Below are 16,048 nucleotides of genomic sequence, written 5' to 3' on the forward strand. Positions count from 1 at the left end.
CCTCCTTTTTAAATGCTGAGTATTATTTCCTTGTGCACATATACCACATTTTCTTTATCCATTCATCTTTCAATGAATATTTGAGTTGTTCCCACTTCTCGGCTCTTGTGAAAAATGCTACTATGAATACAATGATGTGTACTTCTCTTTGAGATATTGACTTTATTTCCTTTAGATACATACTCAGCAAAGAAATTGCTGGATCACATGATAGTTATATTTTCAATATTTTGAGGAACTTTTTTTTACATAGTAAACATTTATTTACATATCAGTATAAACAATATTATTTTTGTTAATATTATAAACAAAAATATTCAAAAACATGTTATTTCAAAGAGACATCAAACAATATATAAAATTAGTTGAAAATATTATTATACTAGATTCAAAAATAAAAGGTTAACCATCCTTTAATATCCATTTGAACTTGATATGTTAATTTTTGATATATTTAATATTTTTTTGGCTTCAAATATATCTCTATCTCCATCTCTACCTACCTACCTAAATATTTATTTAATTTTATTTTTGAACTTCCAGCTGAAATCTACTGAACCTGGTGACTGATGTTGGCAATATTTTAGGAAAAGTTGCACCAAGTATGAAACTCTGTATTCATTGGATTTCTTTATATCTACATATCTATATCAACCTGTCATTTATCTGCCTATTTGCATAACTCTTTGATTTCATTTTTGATTTCTAAATGAAATCCAAACATCTTGGTAGTGTTACCAATATTTTAAGGAGAGTTTATTTCCATAATGGCTTTACTAATTTATGTTCCCCTTACCAGTGTACAGTTATTCTTTTTCCCCCTATATCCTTGCCAGTAATTGTTATCTTTTGTTGTTTTCAACAAGTTAAAGTCACTATGGTTCCCTTTCTTTTTTATATATATTTATGAATAAATTCATACAGCACTCATTTTTCTGTGCCTGTTTTTTTCAGTTAGCATAATTATCTCCAGTTAACGCTATTTATACATATGACAGATTTTTGTTCTTTTTTATGATGTTTTATGATGGAAGAGTGTTCTATTGCATGTATGTATGACTTTTTTTATCAATTCATCATTTTACTGTTGGCTATTATGAGTAATATTGCAATATATTTGGTAGCCCAAGTGTTTCTTTGATATACTTTTGGAGTCTTATTTTTTAAAAAATCCACACCCATTCCAAGGTTCTAAGTGAATTTCCTATACATTTTCTTCTAGTACGTTCATTATTTTGTGTCTTACATTTAAATCTTTAATTTATTTCAAATTGATTTTTAGAACTGGTAAGAGATTGGGCTCTATTTTTACTCTTCCACACACTTATAACCAATTTACCCAGCCCCATTTCTTGAAAAGACTATACTTTCTCTAATGCATATTCTTAACAGTTTTGTAAAAATTCAGTTGGCTCTGGATACCTGGATTAATATCTATTACCTGCTTTTGGCACCAAAACAGACATATTGACCAATGGTACACAATAGAGGATACAGAGACAAACCCACAAAAATACAGTTATCTTATACTAGACAAAGGTACCAAAAACATACATTGAAGAAACTTTTTTTTTCTTTTATCCACTACCTTAAGATACCTAGCAAGTTAAACACAGTGTGTTGCTAATAGGGACCCATGGTCTCTATTTAGCTGTTACTGATACTTGCTTTTTGTAGTCTAATTCCCTCACTGAAGTTTGATAAATGTCCACATCTCTGTGTGAACCAGACGGGATCTAGAGGTAGACCTGAAATTCTCTGGGTGGTTATGAGGATTAATGGATATTTCTGATTTAGTTCTGTAGATCTCAAAAATCTTCCATGCTACTTGTACTGTGTCCTTTGGAAAGCTACATATTTAAAACATCACCATGTGAGAGTCATAATTACATTACAAATTTTAAGTCAACAACCATTAAATTTAATGGAGTCTTATTCTGGTTGTTTGTACTTCTTGGCTCTTGTGAATAATAGATTATTATTATGAAATAATAATAATTATTATTAAATAATATTTTAAGATAAAGAAAATCTATGCCCTAGGTCAAAAGTATTCAAATTGAATTTACAGTATAAATATGGCATTATGTTGAAGTGATTTTGATAGAAAGATTAATTCATTGCTCTTTTCATGCCTTCTAATGGTAGATCCACTTAATTTTGTTAATTCATGTAGGTTGTTTCCACTTTTGAACTAATAGTGTTATTATAAAAATGTATGCACAAGTTTGTGGAAGGTTATCCAAAATAAAGAATGAGGGTAAAAATTAGAACAAAGATCTATGAAGTGGACAAAGGGATTAATGGTGAGGAAGGAAGGATAGAATAAAGAATGAACATTGGAACAAATCTGACCTAACTTTCCTATGTACGTGTGTGAATATATCACAGTGAATCTCACCATTACATACATGACAGTAATTTTTAAAAAACTGTAAGTAAATAGCAGAAAGATTATTAGAGCAGAGGGAAGGGAACTGTGGGAGGGATAAGAGGAGGCAAAAATAAAATACTGGGGACTAAATTAGAAAAAAATTATATTCCATGCTTGTACAATTTTGTCAAAATGAATTCCCTGATTATGTACAACTAAAAAGAACCAATAAAAGAAAAGAACAAGTTTTTGTTATAACAGTTGCTTTCCATTATGTTTTGTCTGTACCAAGGAACAAAATGCTGTTTTTTCCCCATTGTTTTTAACTGCCTGAGTAATTGCCAAACATTTTTTTCACAGCTGTTCTACTACTTAACATATCAATAGCAATATATCTATATGTCTATAAACACTTGCTGATTTCTAATTTTTAATGATAACTATTTTAGCAGGTATAATTATACATTATTATAATTTGACTTGACTTTGCTTAATATTAATGACTAACGATGCTGATTATATTTACAGGTATTCCTTGGTGATTTGTACATTTTCTTAGAGAAAGTTGTATTCAAATTCTTTGCTCATTCAAAATTGACAACCAAGTTCACTTTCTTCTCTGCAGAATGTGGAACTCAAGATTCTTAAATATTTTAAGATGCAAAAAAGTCTTAGCAAATAAAAAATTTGAGATAATTTCTTATATCTCATCAGATTATGATGGAATGGAATTAGAAATCAACAAGATAAAAACAAAAACTGTTTTGGGGCTGGGGTTGTGCCTCAGTGTTAGAGAGCTTGCCTTGCATGTATGAGGAACTGGGTTCGATCCTCATTACCACATAAAAATAAATAAAATAAAGGTATTGTGCCCATCAACAGCTAAAAAGCTTTATTTAAAAAACTATCTTAACACTTGGAGATTAAATCTTCTTCTTCTTGAGAAATAGATCACAGAAGAAATCAGGGGAGACATAAAAAATTCTTTGAAACAAATGAGAATTGAGGTACTACATATCAAATGGGGCAAACTACATTTAAAAAGTTTATAGCATTAAGTTCCTACTTAATAATATGTAAAGATTAATATATAGAAAGGTTGCAAATAAATTAAATTTATACCTCAAGGCCTTAGCGAGAGAAGAACATACTAAGTGTTAAATATGCAGAACACAGGAATTAATGAATTTCAGAGCTGGAAATAATGAAATTGAGAATAAAAAAAGACATAAAGGAACTATGCAACAAAGAAATGGTTCTTTGAGAAGATAAACAAAATTTATAAACCCTTAGCCAAACAAATCAAAAGAAAGAGAGAGAAGACCCCAATCAACAAAATTAGATTAGAGAAGAAATACAAAATGTTAATGCAGACACTTCTAAAATTCAGAGGATCATTAGAAACTATTTTGAAAATTTGCACTCCAGTAAACTGGAAAACGTGAAGATAGAGACAACTTTCTGGATGACATATCATCTACCCACATTGAATCATGAAGATGTACACAGCTTAAACAGACCAATATCAAGCAATGAGATTCAAACAACCATTCAAAGCCTTTCAACAAAGAAAGCCCAGAACTGGATGGATTCCAATTCAGCTAATTTCAATCAGACTTTTAGGGAAGAACTAATGCCAATACTCCTCAGATGATTCCATGGGACAGAAGGGAAGGAACACTTCCAAATTTACTCTATAAAGCCAGTATTACATTGATATCAAAATCAGACATAGACACATCAAGAAAATAAAACTATAGTCCAACATCTCTGATAAACATAAATGCAATAATTCTTAATAAAACTTTGGAAAATTGCATTAAAAACATTAAGATGATCACCATGACCAAATGGATTTCATTCCAAAGATGCAAGATTTCTTCAAAATAAATGAATTGAAAAATGTAGTTCACCACATGAATAGAATTAAGAATAAGAATTATATGGTCCTCTCCATAGATCCAGGAAAAGCATATGACTAAAATTATGGATTCATACGAGTCAAAAACAGTGGAGAAAATGGTGATAGAAGAACTTACCTCAACATTATAAAGGTTATATAGGACAAACCAATGCAAACATCATAGTGAATAAGGAAAAAAAGTAGAAGAATGAAACTACATCCCTGTCTTTCACCCTGCACAATTCAACTCCAAGTGGATCAAAGACCTAGGAATTAGACTAGAACTCGGCAATTTCTAGGGAGAAAATGTCATTTCAGCATTTCAATATTTTGGCAAAGGCACTGACTTCCTTATAAAGCCTCTAAAGTACAAGAAATAAAACCAAAAATCAATAAGTGGGAGGGCATCAATTGAAAAATCTTTTCCACAGTAAAAGGAAACAAGAATATGAGTAGATAAGACTGGGAGATCTTTGACAGCTGCTCCTCTGAAAAGGATTAAAATTTAGAGTGTATATCTATATCTATCTATCTATCTATCTATCTCTCTATATATATATCTTTTAAAAACTTTACACCAAGAAAACAAATAACTCAATAAATCATCCAAAGAAATAAGCAGATGTGTCTAAAAAGCAGAAATACAAAAGACCAACATATACATGAATAAATATTCAATATCTCTTGCAATCAAGGAAATACAAATCAAAACTACATTAAGAACTCACTTCACTCCAGTTAAAATGGCAACCATCAAGAATACAAATAATAATAAATGCTGTTAAGGATATGGGGGAAAAAAAGTGGCATGCTGTCGATGGGACTTCAAATTAGTACAAACATTTTGGAAGTAGGATGGAGATTCCTCAAAGACTAGAATGGAACCACTATATGACCCAGTTACAGCCACTCCTTGGTATTTATCCATAGAAACTAAAAGTAGCATTCTACAGTGATTCAGGAAGATTGATTTTATAACAGCCACTTCCAACAGCCAAATTGGGCAACTATCAACAGATGAACAGGTGCCCTTCAACAGATGAATGGATAAAGAAAATGTAATAGAGTAACACTTACTCATAAAGTAAAATGAAATTATGGCATTTTATGGTAAATGGATCAAATTGGGTAAGATTATGCTAAGTAAAATAAGCCAGACTCAAAAAGTCAAGGGTTCAATATTTTCTCTGATGTACTGATGCTAGATCAAACTAAGGGAAAACAGTGTTCAGAATTCCATGGAAATAGAAAGGATATTATGGAGTATGATTGCAGGTGATGGGGAGGGAAAAGGAAAAGAGAGAAATGGTGGAATGAAATTAAACAAATTGTGCTGTGTACATATATGAATATACCATAGTGAATTCAACCCTTAGTATCTGTAAAGCACCAATTTTAGAAAAAAAAAACTATAAATGAGTACAAGGAATACCAGTAGAGTAGAAGAAAGAGGATAGAAGGATCAAAGTGAAAAGAGAAAAAGGAAGTACAGGGGACTGAAGTGAAACCAATTATATTCCATGCATGCATGATTATGTCAATATAAACCCCAGTATTGCATATAACTATAATGCACTAATAAAATATAAATTAATTAAAAATAAGAACATACAGTAAGGCAAATAAAAATGCAAATATAATTTATACTCTATCAATAATTAATAAAAAAGACTAAACTGTCAAATTGAAAAGTAAATATTGGTAAGTACCTGATCAAATGACATCTATTCATCATCCTCTGGACCTTCTACTTATAGAAGCCATAAAACATAATGAAAAGTATATTCTTTTTTATTGGTTGTTCAAAACATTACAAAGCTCTTGATATATCATGTTTCATACATTAGATTCAAGTGGGTTATGAACTCCCATTTTTACCCCAAATACGGATATATTCTATATATCTTTCCCTTAGATTCCTTGAAACAAATAGCAGCATTATGTTATTTTTTGTCTTGAAGATTTTTTTCTTGACGCACAAAGATTTCAAATAAAATTTCCCCATGTATTGTTCTCCAATTATGATTGTTACCATAATTACTTGTGATAAATGAAAACTTGCCACAGTGTCAATATTATTTACTTTTCACATTCACAGTCGCTGATAAACATAAAGGGTGAGTATATAAAAAAAATTAAAAAAAAGACTGAGTATCTCCTACATGTTATTTGCCCTTGATGTTCAGCCCAAGCACCTTGCATAATCCCTGCCTGAGCTCCTTGTTCTTGATGGCATACACCATGGGGTTGAGAGCAGGAGGGATAACATTGTGTAGAACATTGAGTAGAACTGGGATGAAGGGAAGTTCCATCCCTGCACTATGCGTGATGGAAATAACAACAATGACAGTGTAGAAGAATAGAATTAAGATGAGGTGGGAAGTGCAGGTATTTAGGGCCTTAGATGCAGCTTCTTTGGAGTTGAGCTTCAGTACAGACCGAAGAATCAAAGCATACGATACAATAATCAAACACAGATCACTTCCCATAATCAGCCAAGCCAGAAATATCTGATTGATACTGTTGATTTTCCTGTCATCACAGGAGAGGCTAGTGACTCCAAGATTAGAACAAAGACAGTGTTCAATTTGATTCTGCGAACAGTAATTTCTCTGAGCAGCTAACACAGGCACTGAAATTGGACACAGACTGTTTCTAACTGCCATGAACAAGGTTGCTTTGATCACAAAAGAGTCAGTAACTATTGATGGATATCTCAGTGGTCGGCAAATGGCTACATACCTATCTATTGCCATGCAGACAAAGATGCCTGACTCCATGGCCACAAAACAATGGATGGCATACATCTGAGCAAAGCACTCAGGAAGGCTGATGGCCTTAGCACTGAACCATAAGATGGCCAAAATCTTGGGCATGATGGTGGTAGCCAGGCCCATGTCCACCACAGCCAGGATGCCCAGGAAATGGTACATGGGCTGATGCAGATTTGCTTCTTCGTAGATGGTGGTCAGGATCAGGATGTTGGCCCCAAGGCCTAAGAGGTAGAGCAGAGCCAGGGGAAGTGAAAGCCAGTGTTGCCAGCTGTGGATTCCTGGGAATCCCATCAGTATGAACTCAGAGACCTGGAACTGAGAGCTGTTGGAATCTTTGACATCCTGGAACATCCTTTAGTAAGAGGAAGAAAGCTTAATGTTACACCTCTTAACTGTCAGTGTGAGAGTGTTGGAAATTGTCTCACCAAGGATAAAAATTCTTTATCATTGATACTGTGTCTTTATCATTCCTGTTCTGATATTAACACTCACTTAATTTTCCTTACAAAAGTGAAACTGTGATAAGTGTAACATTCTCATTCTCATCCCTAAAATTCCATAATGTAGCTCAAATTTTTTCATTGAATTATAACAGTGTGGACATCATTGTCTGACTGTGAGATTTGGCTTTGCTAATAAGTTGGTTGCTTTGAGGCCTAATATTTAGATTTGTTAGAAGCTTTCATGCATGTTGAATTCTTCTTTAGGAGCTTAGATTATAGGACATATGTTAATGAGTTCTTTTTTATTCAGGTACATGAGACTTTATAAAGTACCAATAGGCTCTTTTAAATTTTAGTAAACTTGTATGAAGCAAAGTAGACCCACTTTATACTAAGGACACTGATGTACCAAAATTGTAAACACCTTTCTAAAGCCAAGCAAGTATAAAAGGCCATAATGTAGTTTAGCAGCCCCAGTGATCTTTAAATTTCATTAATTATGTTTTATAGTAATTTACACCTACTTGATCTACTTGAACATATGTTTCTTGAAGTCCTTATAATCATGCTTCAATCATTGAGAATAATTTTTTTAAAAAGCACAAAATATATGCATATACATAACTGCTTTCATAAATTTCTTACTAACATCAAAACATTTTCTACTTAATATACTTCTTTAATATAAATATTTGCCAATATTTTAGTGCAAAAATTTATAATGGATGTCCAATATGCATTCTTACCAAATGTTACCATGTGCTTTTCCTTCTGTTTTGAAGATTTCAAATTATAAGAATAAAAATTATATGCACAATGTTTTAAAATATTGCAGATTAGAATGAAAAAACTACCAGAGGATGCAATGCAGGTGTAGACTTGGTGAGTACTTTCATCTTAACCCCAATTCCATCCTCATTTGTCCTTAAAATGACTGAAGTTACATTATTAAATCTATTTAATTAGAAAAATGTAGTTATTTATCTTTAAGTATATTATTTACAAAATCCTATCTTCTCATCACTTACCTTCATAAATTTGTTTTAGAGTTACTTACTACAAAATTGCCTGCTTATTTTTCACTACAAATTCAGACTTTTGTTTTAAAGTTCGTATTCTAATCTGTTTGTCTTTGACAACTCACTCAGACTTAATAAAAGGCTTTGAAAAGCTGTATCAAGACTGTGGATGAGTGAGCATCATTGAGAGGATCAATTTTGGGTGCTCTTCTCTGACCCTTTTGCTTCTTTGTAGACATTCTTAATTAGCACTGTTCACAGGTATTTCAAAAACACTTCCAATTGCTTTTAAAAAGTAGCCACCAATATGCAAATTGTTGAAATAACAAAATGGCAATGAGTGTGTTAGACTTGAGTAACAAAAGGTTACTGGGAATTTCATACCTCGATGTGAATGTTGATTCAGATCCCATTCTTTTAGAGTGCCTCCTTTTTGGACTTGTTCATATATAATGTACACCTGTACATATTATTAGTTGAAATGCGTACTTTGAATAAACTTTCAGACATCAAAAGAAGATAGTTTATATTACTTATGCTGGTGGACAAATCAGACATAGCTCATTGTTCCTCATTTGCTGTTCTTTCCCTACTTCCCTGTTTTGCACTGAAGAGTGACAGTGAGAAGGCAACTTCTTCTGGAAGTAGCAAAGAAACATAGGGTGAATATTTTAATAAGAGTATTGCTCAAACTCTTTTATTGTGTTATAATAAGATGTTAGAGTCATGTAGGAATATACAGAAATGGCAAGTAGGTGATCAAGAACAACTTCTAAAAGGAAAAGACAAATATTCTTATACCAGAAAGATTGCTGGTATTCTGCCAGATCAGAGTTTTCTTCAATTGTTATTTCTCATTTCCTATTCATATCACACTCAGTTCTTTCTTTGATGCTGTGACCTCACCTTCTTCCCCACCACATCAGGAATCCCTTTAGTAGGAAAACTCAGCTCTTTTGGAGAAGATAGCAGACCACACTTCAGTTCACCATAACATCATGTAACTAGGAAATTGGAAGGATTGTAGGAAGGAATATATAGGCTGATGGAATCTATATCTGTTGTTATTTGAATATAATGGTATCATGATTATCTATTTATAGTTTTGAATCACTCATAAAAGCACAACTATAATATTTGAACATATTGCATGTTATTTATGTTTTCCACATTTGAGAAGGTATGGTGTACATAGCAGATGCTAAATATCATTTGAAAATTAATGAGCTGATTAATGAATCAATAAATGTGATATAATAATAGACTTTAGAAATTATTATATTGGTGTGTATATATTGTTTCTTTGAAAATATAAAATATTCACTAGCAGAGTTAATATGTGTATCTCCTAGATCATCAGAAAAAGTACATTGCTCAGCAAAATTCCCATCATAAAAAAAGAAAAAAGGAAAGAAAATGCAAGAAAGCAAAAAAATTAGGAAACTTGCAAAACAAAGGTCCTGGTTTGGGGAATAAATGTCAATTCCTGTTTTCTCTGATATAAGGTGACTGATTCATAGTGGGGTAGGGAGAGGGAGCATAGGAGGAGTAGAGGAATTCTAGATAGACAGAGGGGTGGGAGGGGCAGGGAGGGGGCATGGGATTAGCAATAATGGTGGAATGTGATGGACATTATTATACAAAGTACATATATGAAGACATGAATTGGTGTGAACACACTTTATATAAAACAGACATATGAAATATTGTGTTCTATATGTGTAGTAAGAATTGTGATGCATCCCATTGTCATGTATTTAAAAATATAAGCAATTTTTAAAAAGCTGAATAATGTTCCATTGAATATATACACCACATTTTCTTTTTCCATTCATCTATTGAAGGACACCTAGGTTGGTTCCATAGTTTAGCTATGGTGAATTGAGCTGCAATAAACATTGAAGTGGCTTCAAAAAAACAAATAAAATAAAGTAAAATCAATTCATTAAGACCTAATACAAATCACCTTATTTCACAGATACAATTTATATAATGTATACGCAAAAATGTATATGTGTGCAATAAAAATATGTAAAAGAAAACCCATAAGCCAAAATATACTTTAAAAAGTTCTTTTGAATATCACAAATCATGCAAACATTAAAACCTACTAAAAAAGTTAGGAGGAAACATCAAAGTCATTCAATTGTAGAAACCAAAGACAGGAAACACTATCTCAAGATGAGTGGATAACATGTTTGACACAATGTAATTCAAACTGATAGTACCAAATTGTTTCATTCTATGTGTTTATCAGTTTGATAATTTCCCAAAAATAAAATAATAGGAAAAATTGTAATTGACTTCCTCACTGTATTTAGTCCATGGTACAAAATTGAAATATGGGGAATCTACTGAATCAGAGCATTTTATCTGATGCTTTGTTTCCTATTCAACAGCATTGTTAAGGACTATGGTCAAAATTGTAATTTTAACAAAAAACAAGTAATTTACATTATGGACAAAGAATAAAATAAATTTGTGTAATAGGAAAGCATTTCTTTATGTACCAAACTTGTCATCAAATTTTTCTGTCTGGTTTGTTAATTTTTATTTACTATTTCTGTTCAATAATACATTTTTCAAATTTCCATGAAAAATTTTCATTAAAAATTAAATTAAAACTTTCATATATGTATATGCATAGATGTATATTAAACATGTATGTAACTTATAATTGGTTACTATAAAAACAAGGTATACTTTGAAATGCATTCTTACTAGTTTTTATATGTATTATGTATCAAAAGGGTACAAACATGGATGCAGAAAGCATTCATGTAAAGTTCAGTGCATGAACAAGCAGTGAGTACACTCATGTGAATAAGAAATGGACTCACTTCTCTCATGTTCCTGAACATCACTTTCTGTTTCCCTTCTCCTCAAAGGCAATCAAGTAAGAGCTAACACTGTAGATCAACTTTGCCTTTCTATTCAATTTTTTGTTACAATTTTAAACATCTACAAAATAAATAAAATTTATACATTATACCTTAAGTTCAAAATTGTCACAAATTACTTTAAAATGTAAGATCATTCTTGTTACTTCCTTTCAGTTTATTTGAATGATCAAATCTTAGTTCATATTTGTTTTTTAACAGAAACTAAGTAAAAAAAATAAGGGATATGTGGATACCTGTGAATAGAGAATAGGAAATATATCTTTGAAATGATTTATGCTGTATTCTGAAGAATTTATACCCTAAATGTGAGACATAAATATCCCATTTATGATCCACACAATTCCTTTATAACTATGATTTTAACTTCTAATACATAAGAACACCTAGCTCTTATCTTCAATGTATTCTCAAATTGTTGAGTTAAAGATTCAAGTCAATACCATGAAGTGTGGCAATAACTACAATTAAATTAGACTTTTTCAGCATAAATTTAAGGTGTTTTCAATACTGTTTGATTTTACTTTTCTGTAAGGAAAATAGACTCATATTATGCTGTGATTAATTAGGTTCATTGAAGTAATAACAATAACACAATTATCACCATAGAATATACAACTTTCAAAGCATCTTTAATCTGTCTTCACTCCTAAACTCATAGAAAATAAGTTTGTGTCCACATTTGAACATCCTCAATCTTTACAACCTGTGGTCAAGTCTCTTGGTAGTGGGTTCATCAAAGTCAGTTTTGCCATCAAAAGAGGATGAAAGAAAGTCATAACTGTTCTCTAGAGAGGTTTGCTATGAAGCAAGTAAATTACATTCTTTTTTTGAGTGCAGGTAACAAGTGATAGTGTTCTGAAATTGACCAAACTCCTCTCCAGGTATTTCTACTCATCATGGTGTAATTTCACCTGTTTTCTAGCACTCCTGGTGAATTTTCTTTGGTCATTGAAAGAATAAATATTCACAATCATCATGAAAATTCACCTTTAATTGCAACATGAGAATTTGGGAAGTAAATATTTCCTAAGACAAAGCCATCTTCTACAACATTAATGCCTTAAACTTGGTGATGGAGATCAAATCTGCATTTCTGAGAACATTATAACCAATTAGTGTATATTCAAACAGTGTTCACACAAACAAAATATCACTGCGGTATGCTATAAAAAGTAACAACTAAATGATTTCTGACACTACTTTGTCTGCCTTTTCATGCCCTGTATTACCTAATTTCTGTGTGTTGAAAGAGTATGCAGGATACAATCTGGTCCAAGCAATCTGGGTTTGGTATTTTAAAAAATCAGAATTCTGCAACATATATACATGTATAGCCCTAAATATCTAATTCCCTTGATAGCTGTAGGATTGAACTAAGCCTTTAAACAAAAACCCCAAAGGAATATTTAACAGCTTTAGGACACAGATGCTGATGCAGAATCAAGATAATTCATATGGAAGGAGAAAAATAGAAGTTGCTTTTCATCTTTACAGCATGCATGATATGATACAGCATTAATACATGAATAATTTCTTATGCCTATGTCAGTACATGTGCTTGAGGGTGGCCGTGTGTAGATGGAGAGGAATGATAATGAACACAAGTTAATTTGAATGAAAATTCATAATTTTCCTATTATCTCAGATTTGTTTCTGCTTAAGGCCTGTTGGAGACAAGAGGAAATCTTTTCTTGTATAGAACATTTTAATCACTCACACATATGCATTTATATGTTTCTTATTCATTTATGGTTTCATGAATTTACAGTGCTTAGTACTCACCAAAGCAGAATGTAACTATGAAAAGAAAACATTAGATAGCATGGACTCTGGTTTTCAAAAAAGAATTATTTTCAAATGAGGTTGATGATATATATTATTACATCAGAGAAACTCAGAAAAAGTACAGGTACACTTTTTTTTTAATGAAACCTGACAAAGGTACCTAAAACATACTTTGGATAAAATACACATTTTTTAAAACAAATGTTGCTGAGAAAACTTGTTATCTATATATAGAGGAATAAAACTAGACCTTTATCTCTCATCCTGCACAAAAATCAATTCAAAGTGGATTAAAGACCTAGGAATTAGACCACAAACTATGGAACTTCTAGAAGAAAATGTAGGGTCAAAAAACTAATATATAGGCATAGACAATACTTTCACAATAAGAGCCCTAAAGTTCAGGAAATAGTTAAAAGTTGATTAATTGGATAGCATAAAACAAACCACGTTTGTATAAATATGTCAAAATATAGTTTATTGTAATGTATAATAAAAATAAAAGCATTTAAACAAAATTAAAGACTTCTTCACAGCAAAAGAGAACTTTAGGAATATGAATAAAGAATTACAGAATGGAAGAAAACCATTGCAAGCCACTCTTCTGACAGAGGATTAATATTAAGAATAGATGAAGAAGAAAACAAACAAACAAAAACCATAAAAAGCAAATAATCCAATTAATAAATGGGGAAATTAAGTAAATAGACACTTTTAAAAAGAAATATGAAAAGTTAATAAATATATGAAAAATATTTAACTCATTAGCAATTAATAAAATTCAAATCAAAACTACACTGAGATTTAATCTCACACCAGTCAGAATGGCAGTCTTCAATAATACTACTAATAATATATACTGAGAAGAAGTGGATAAAAATGAACACTTTTACATGTTGGTGGGGTGGTGATTAGTACAACCATTATGGAAATCAGTGTAGAGGTTCCTCAAAAGACTAGGCATGAAACTACCATATGATCCATGTATACCAGTCCTCAGTATTTGTCCAAAAGAATTAAAGTCATCATATTATAGTGGCGCATTCATGTTTATAACAACACAAACTATAGAACTAGCCAAATGATCATCAAAAGATGAATCAATAAAGAAGATGTAGTATATATACACAGTAGAGATTTATTCAGCCATAAAGAAAAATCAAATTATGTAATTTCCAGGAAAATGTATGGAACTAGAGACCATTGTGTTAAATGAAATAAGCCAAACTCAAAAGGTGAAGATTTGTATGTTTTCTCTCTTATGTGGAAGGTAGAGAGGAAAAAGGAAAAGAAATGTGGGGGGCGGTTGGAGATCTCATAAAAATCAAAGGGAGATCAGTAACCGAAAAGGGCCAGATGTGAAAGGTAGGGAAGGAATGGAGGAAGTGCTAAGGAGTGATATTGGCCAAAATATCTTGTTATATTGTGTGCATGTACATAACAACAAATCCCATTATTATGTACAACTCTAATACAACAATTAAAAATGTGGAAAGAAACTATACATGTAGTATATATAAAACAAGTGTATGTGTAACATGTACTTTGTCAGTTTTGTTCATTTGGTCCATTTATTTTTTAATTATTTTGAATTATTACTGCACTAAAGTTTGGATTTGTTTTTGTAATATGTAGCAAACCCTTATCTCCTTAATTGAATAGAACATTTCAAAGATAAAGTTTTATTGTATATATCAAGATTTACAGGGCTGGAGATGTGGCTCAAGCAGTAGCATGCTTGCCTGGCATGCATGTGGCCCAGGTTCAATCCTCAGCACCATATACAAACAAAGATGTTGTGTCCGCTGAAAACTAAAAAATAAATATTAAAAAAATTCTTTAAAAAAAGATTTACAGGATGATGTGATGTGATACATAACAAAGAGCAAAATAGTGATTATAGTTAAACTGATATCTTACCTCATAGTTATATTTTGATGGAATAATTGTTTTGTATAGATTATTATATTGGATTTTGTTTATCCATTCATCAACTTAAATATACTTATAGTGTGTTTCCACTTTTTGAGTAATAGTGCTACTATAAACATTCATGTATAACTTTTTGTTCTGACATATGATCTCAGTGATGATGGATTTATACACCAGAGTTAAATGTTGGAACCTATCATCATTTCAATTACTGGGTGATGGTCTAAATTTTTCACAGCTATGGTACAATTTTACATCTCAACAGCAATATATCAACATTTGCTAATTTCTTTCTAGTTTTGTTTATAGCCATTTTAGTAGGTGTAATGATAAGTTATTGTGGTTTTAATTAGAATTTGCCTAATTAATAACAATATCAAGCATATTTTCAGTTATTAGTTAGTGATTTGCATACCTTCTAAGAGAAATGAATATTCAAGTCCTTTGTCACTCAAATAAAAATATGACACATAATAAGACAAATAATAAACTACTGAATTAATTCCTACCATATTATTCAAAAGACTAGGAATGGAACCACTATGTAATTCAGTTATCCTATTCCTTGGAATTGATCCAAATGAACTCATTTTAGCACATTGCACTAATATGAACACATCAACTTTTATAGCTGCACAATACACAAAGCCAAGGTATGAAACCAGCTCTCAGTGTCTTTCAGTAGATGAATAGATAAAGTAAATATGGTATGTATGTATGCACAATGGAGTTTTACTCAGTCATAAAGAATAATGAAAATATGGCATTTGCTGGCAAATAATGGAACACCATGCTAAGTGAAATAAGCCAGGCTCAGAAAGTCAAGGGTCAAATGTTTTCTTTAATATGCAGAAGCTATAGTAAAATAAGGGGAAAAGGATGTGTGTGGTGAGGGGGAATCTCATGAAAATAAAA

General features: G+C 31.4%; 1 protein-coding gene across 1 annotated transcript; it reads right to left on the reverse strand.

Moving 5' to 3' along the window:
• Positions 1-6,442: 6,442 nt before the first annotated feature.
• On the reverse strand, positions 6,443-7,402 carry LOC113177241 (olfactory receptor 56B2-like). The gene has a single exon (XM_026381784.2). It carries the CDS (start codon positions 7,400-7,402, stop codon positions 6,443-6,445), a length of 960 nt encoding a protein of 319 aa, XP_026237569.2.
• Positions 7,403-16,048: the final 8,646 nt, after the last annotated feature.

Source organism: Urocitellus parryii, chromosome 4 (assembly GCF_045843805.1).
Source record: "Urocitellus parryii isolate mUroPar1 chromosome 4, mUroPar1.hap1, whole genome shotgun sequence".
In the NCBI taxonomy this organism is placed as follows: domain Eukaryota; kingdom Metazoa; phylum Chordata; class Mammalia; order Rodentia; family Sciuridae; genus Urocitellus; species Urocitellus parryii.

Excerpts from the sequence above, each read along its gene's own strand:
- LOC113177241 (XM_026381784.2), bottom strand. The coding sequence starts at position 7,402 with ATGTTCCAGGATGTCAAAGATTCCAACAGCTCTCAGTTCCAGGTCTCT.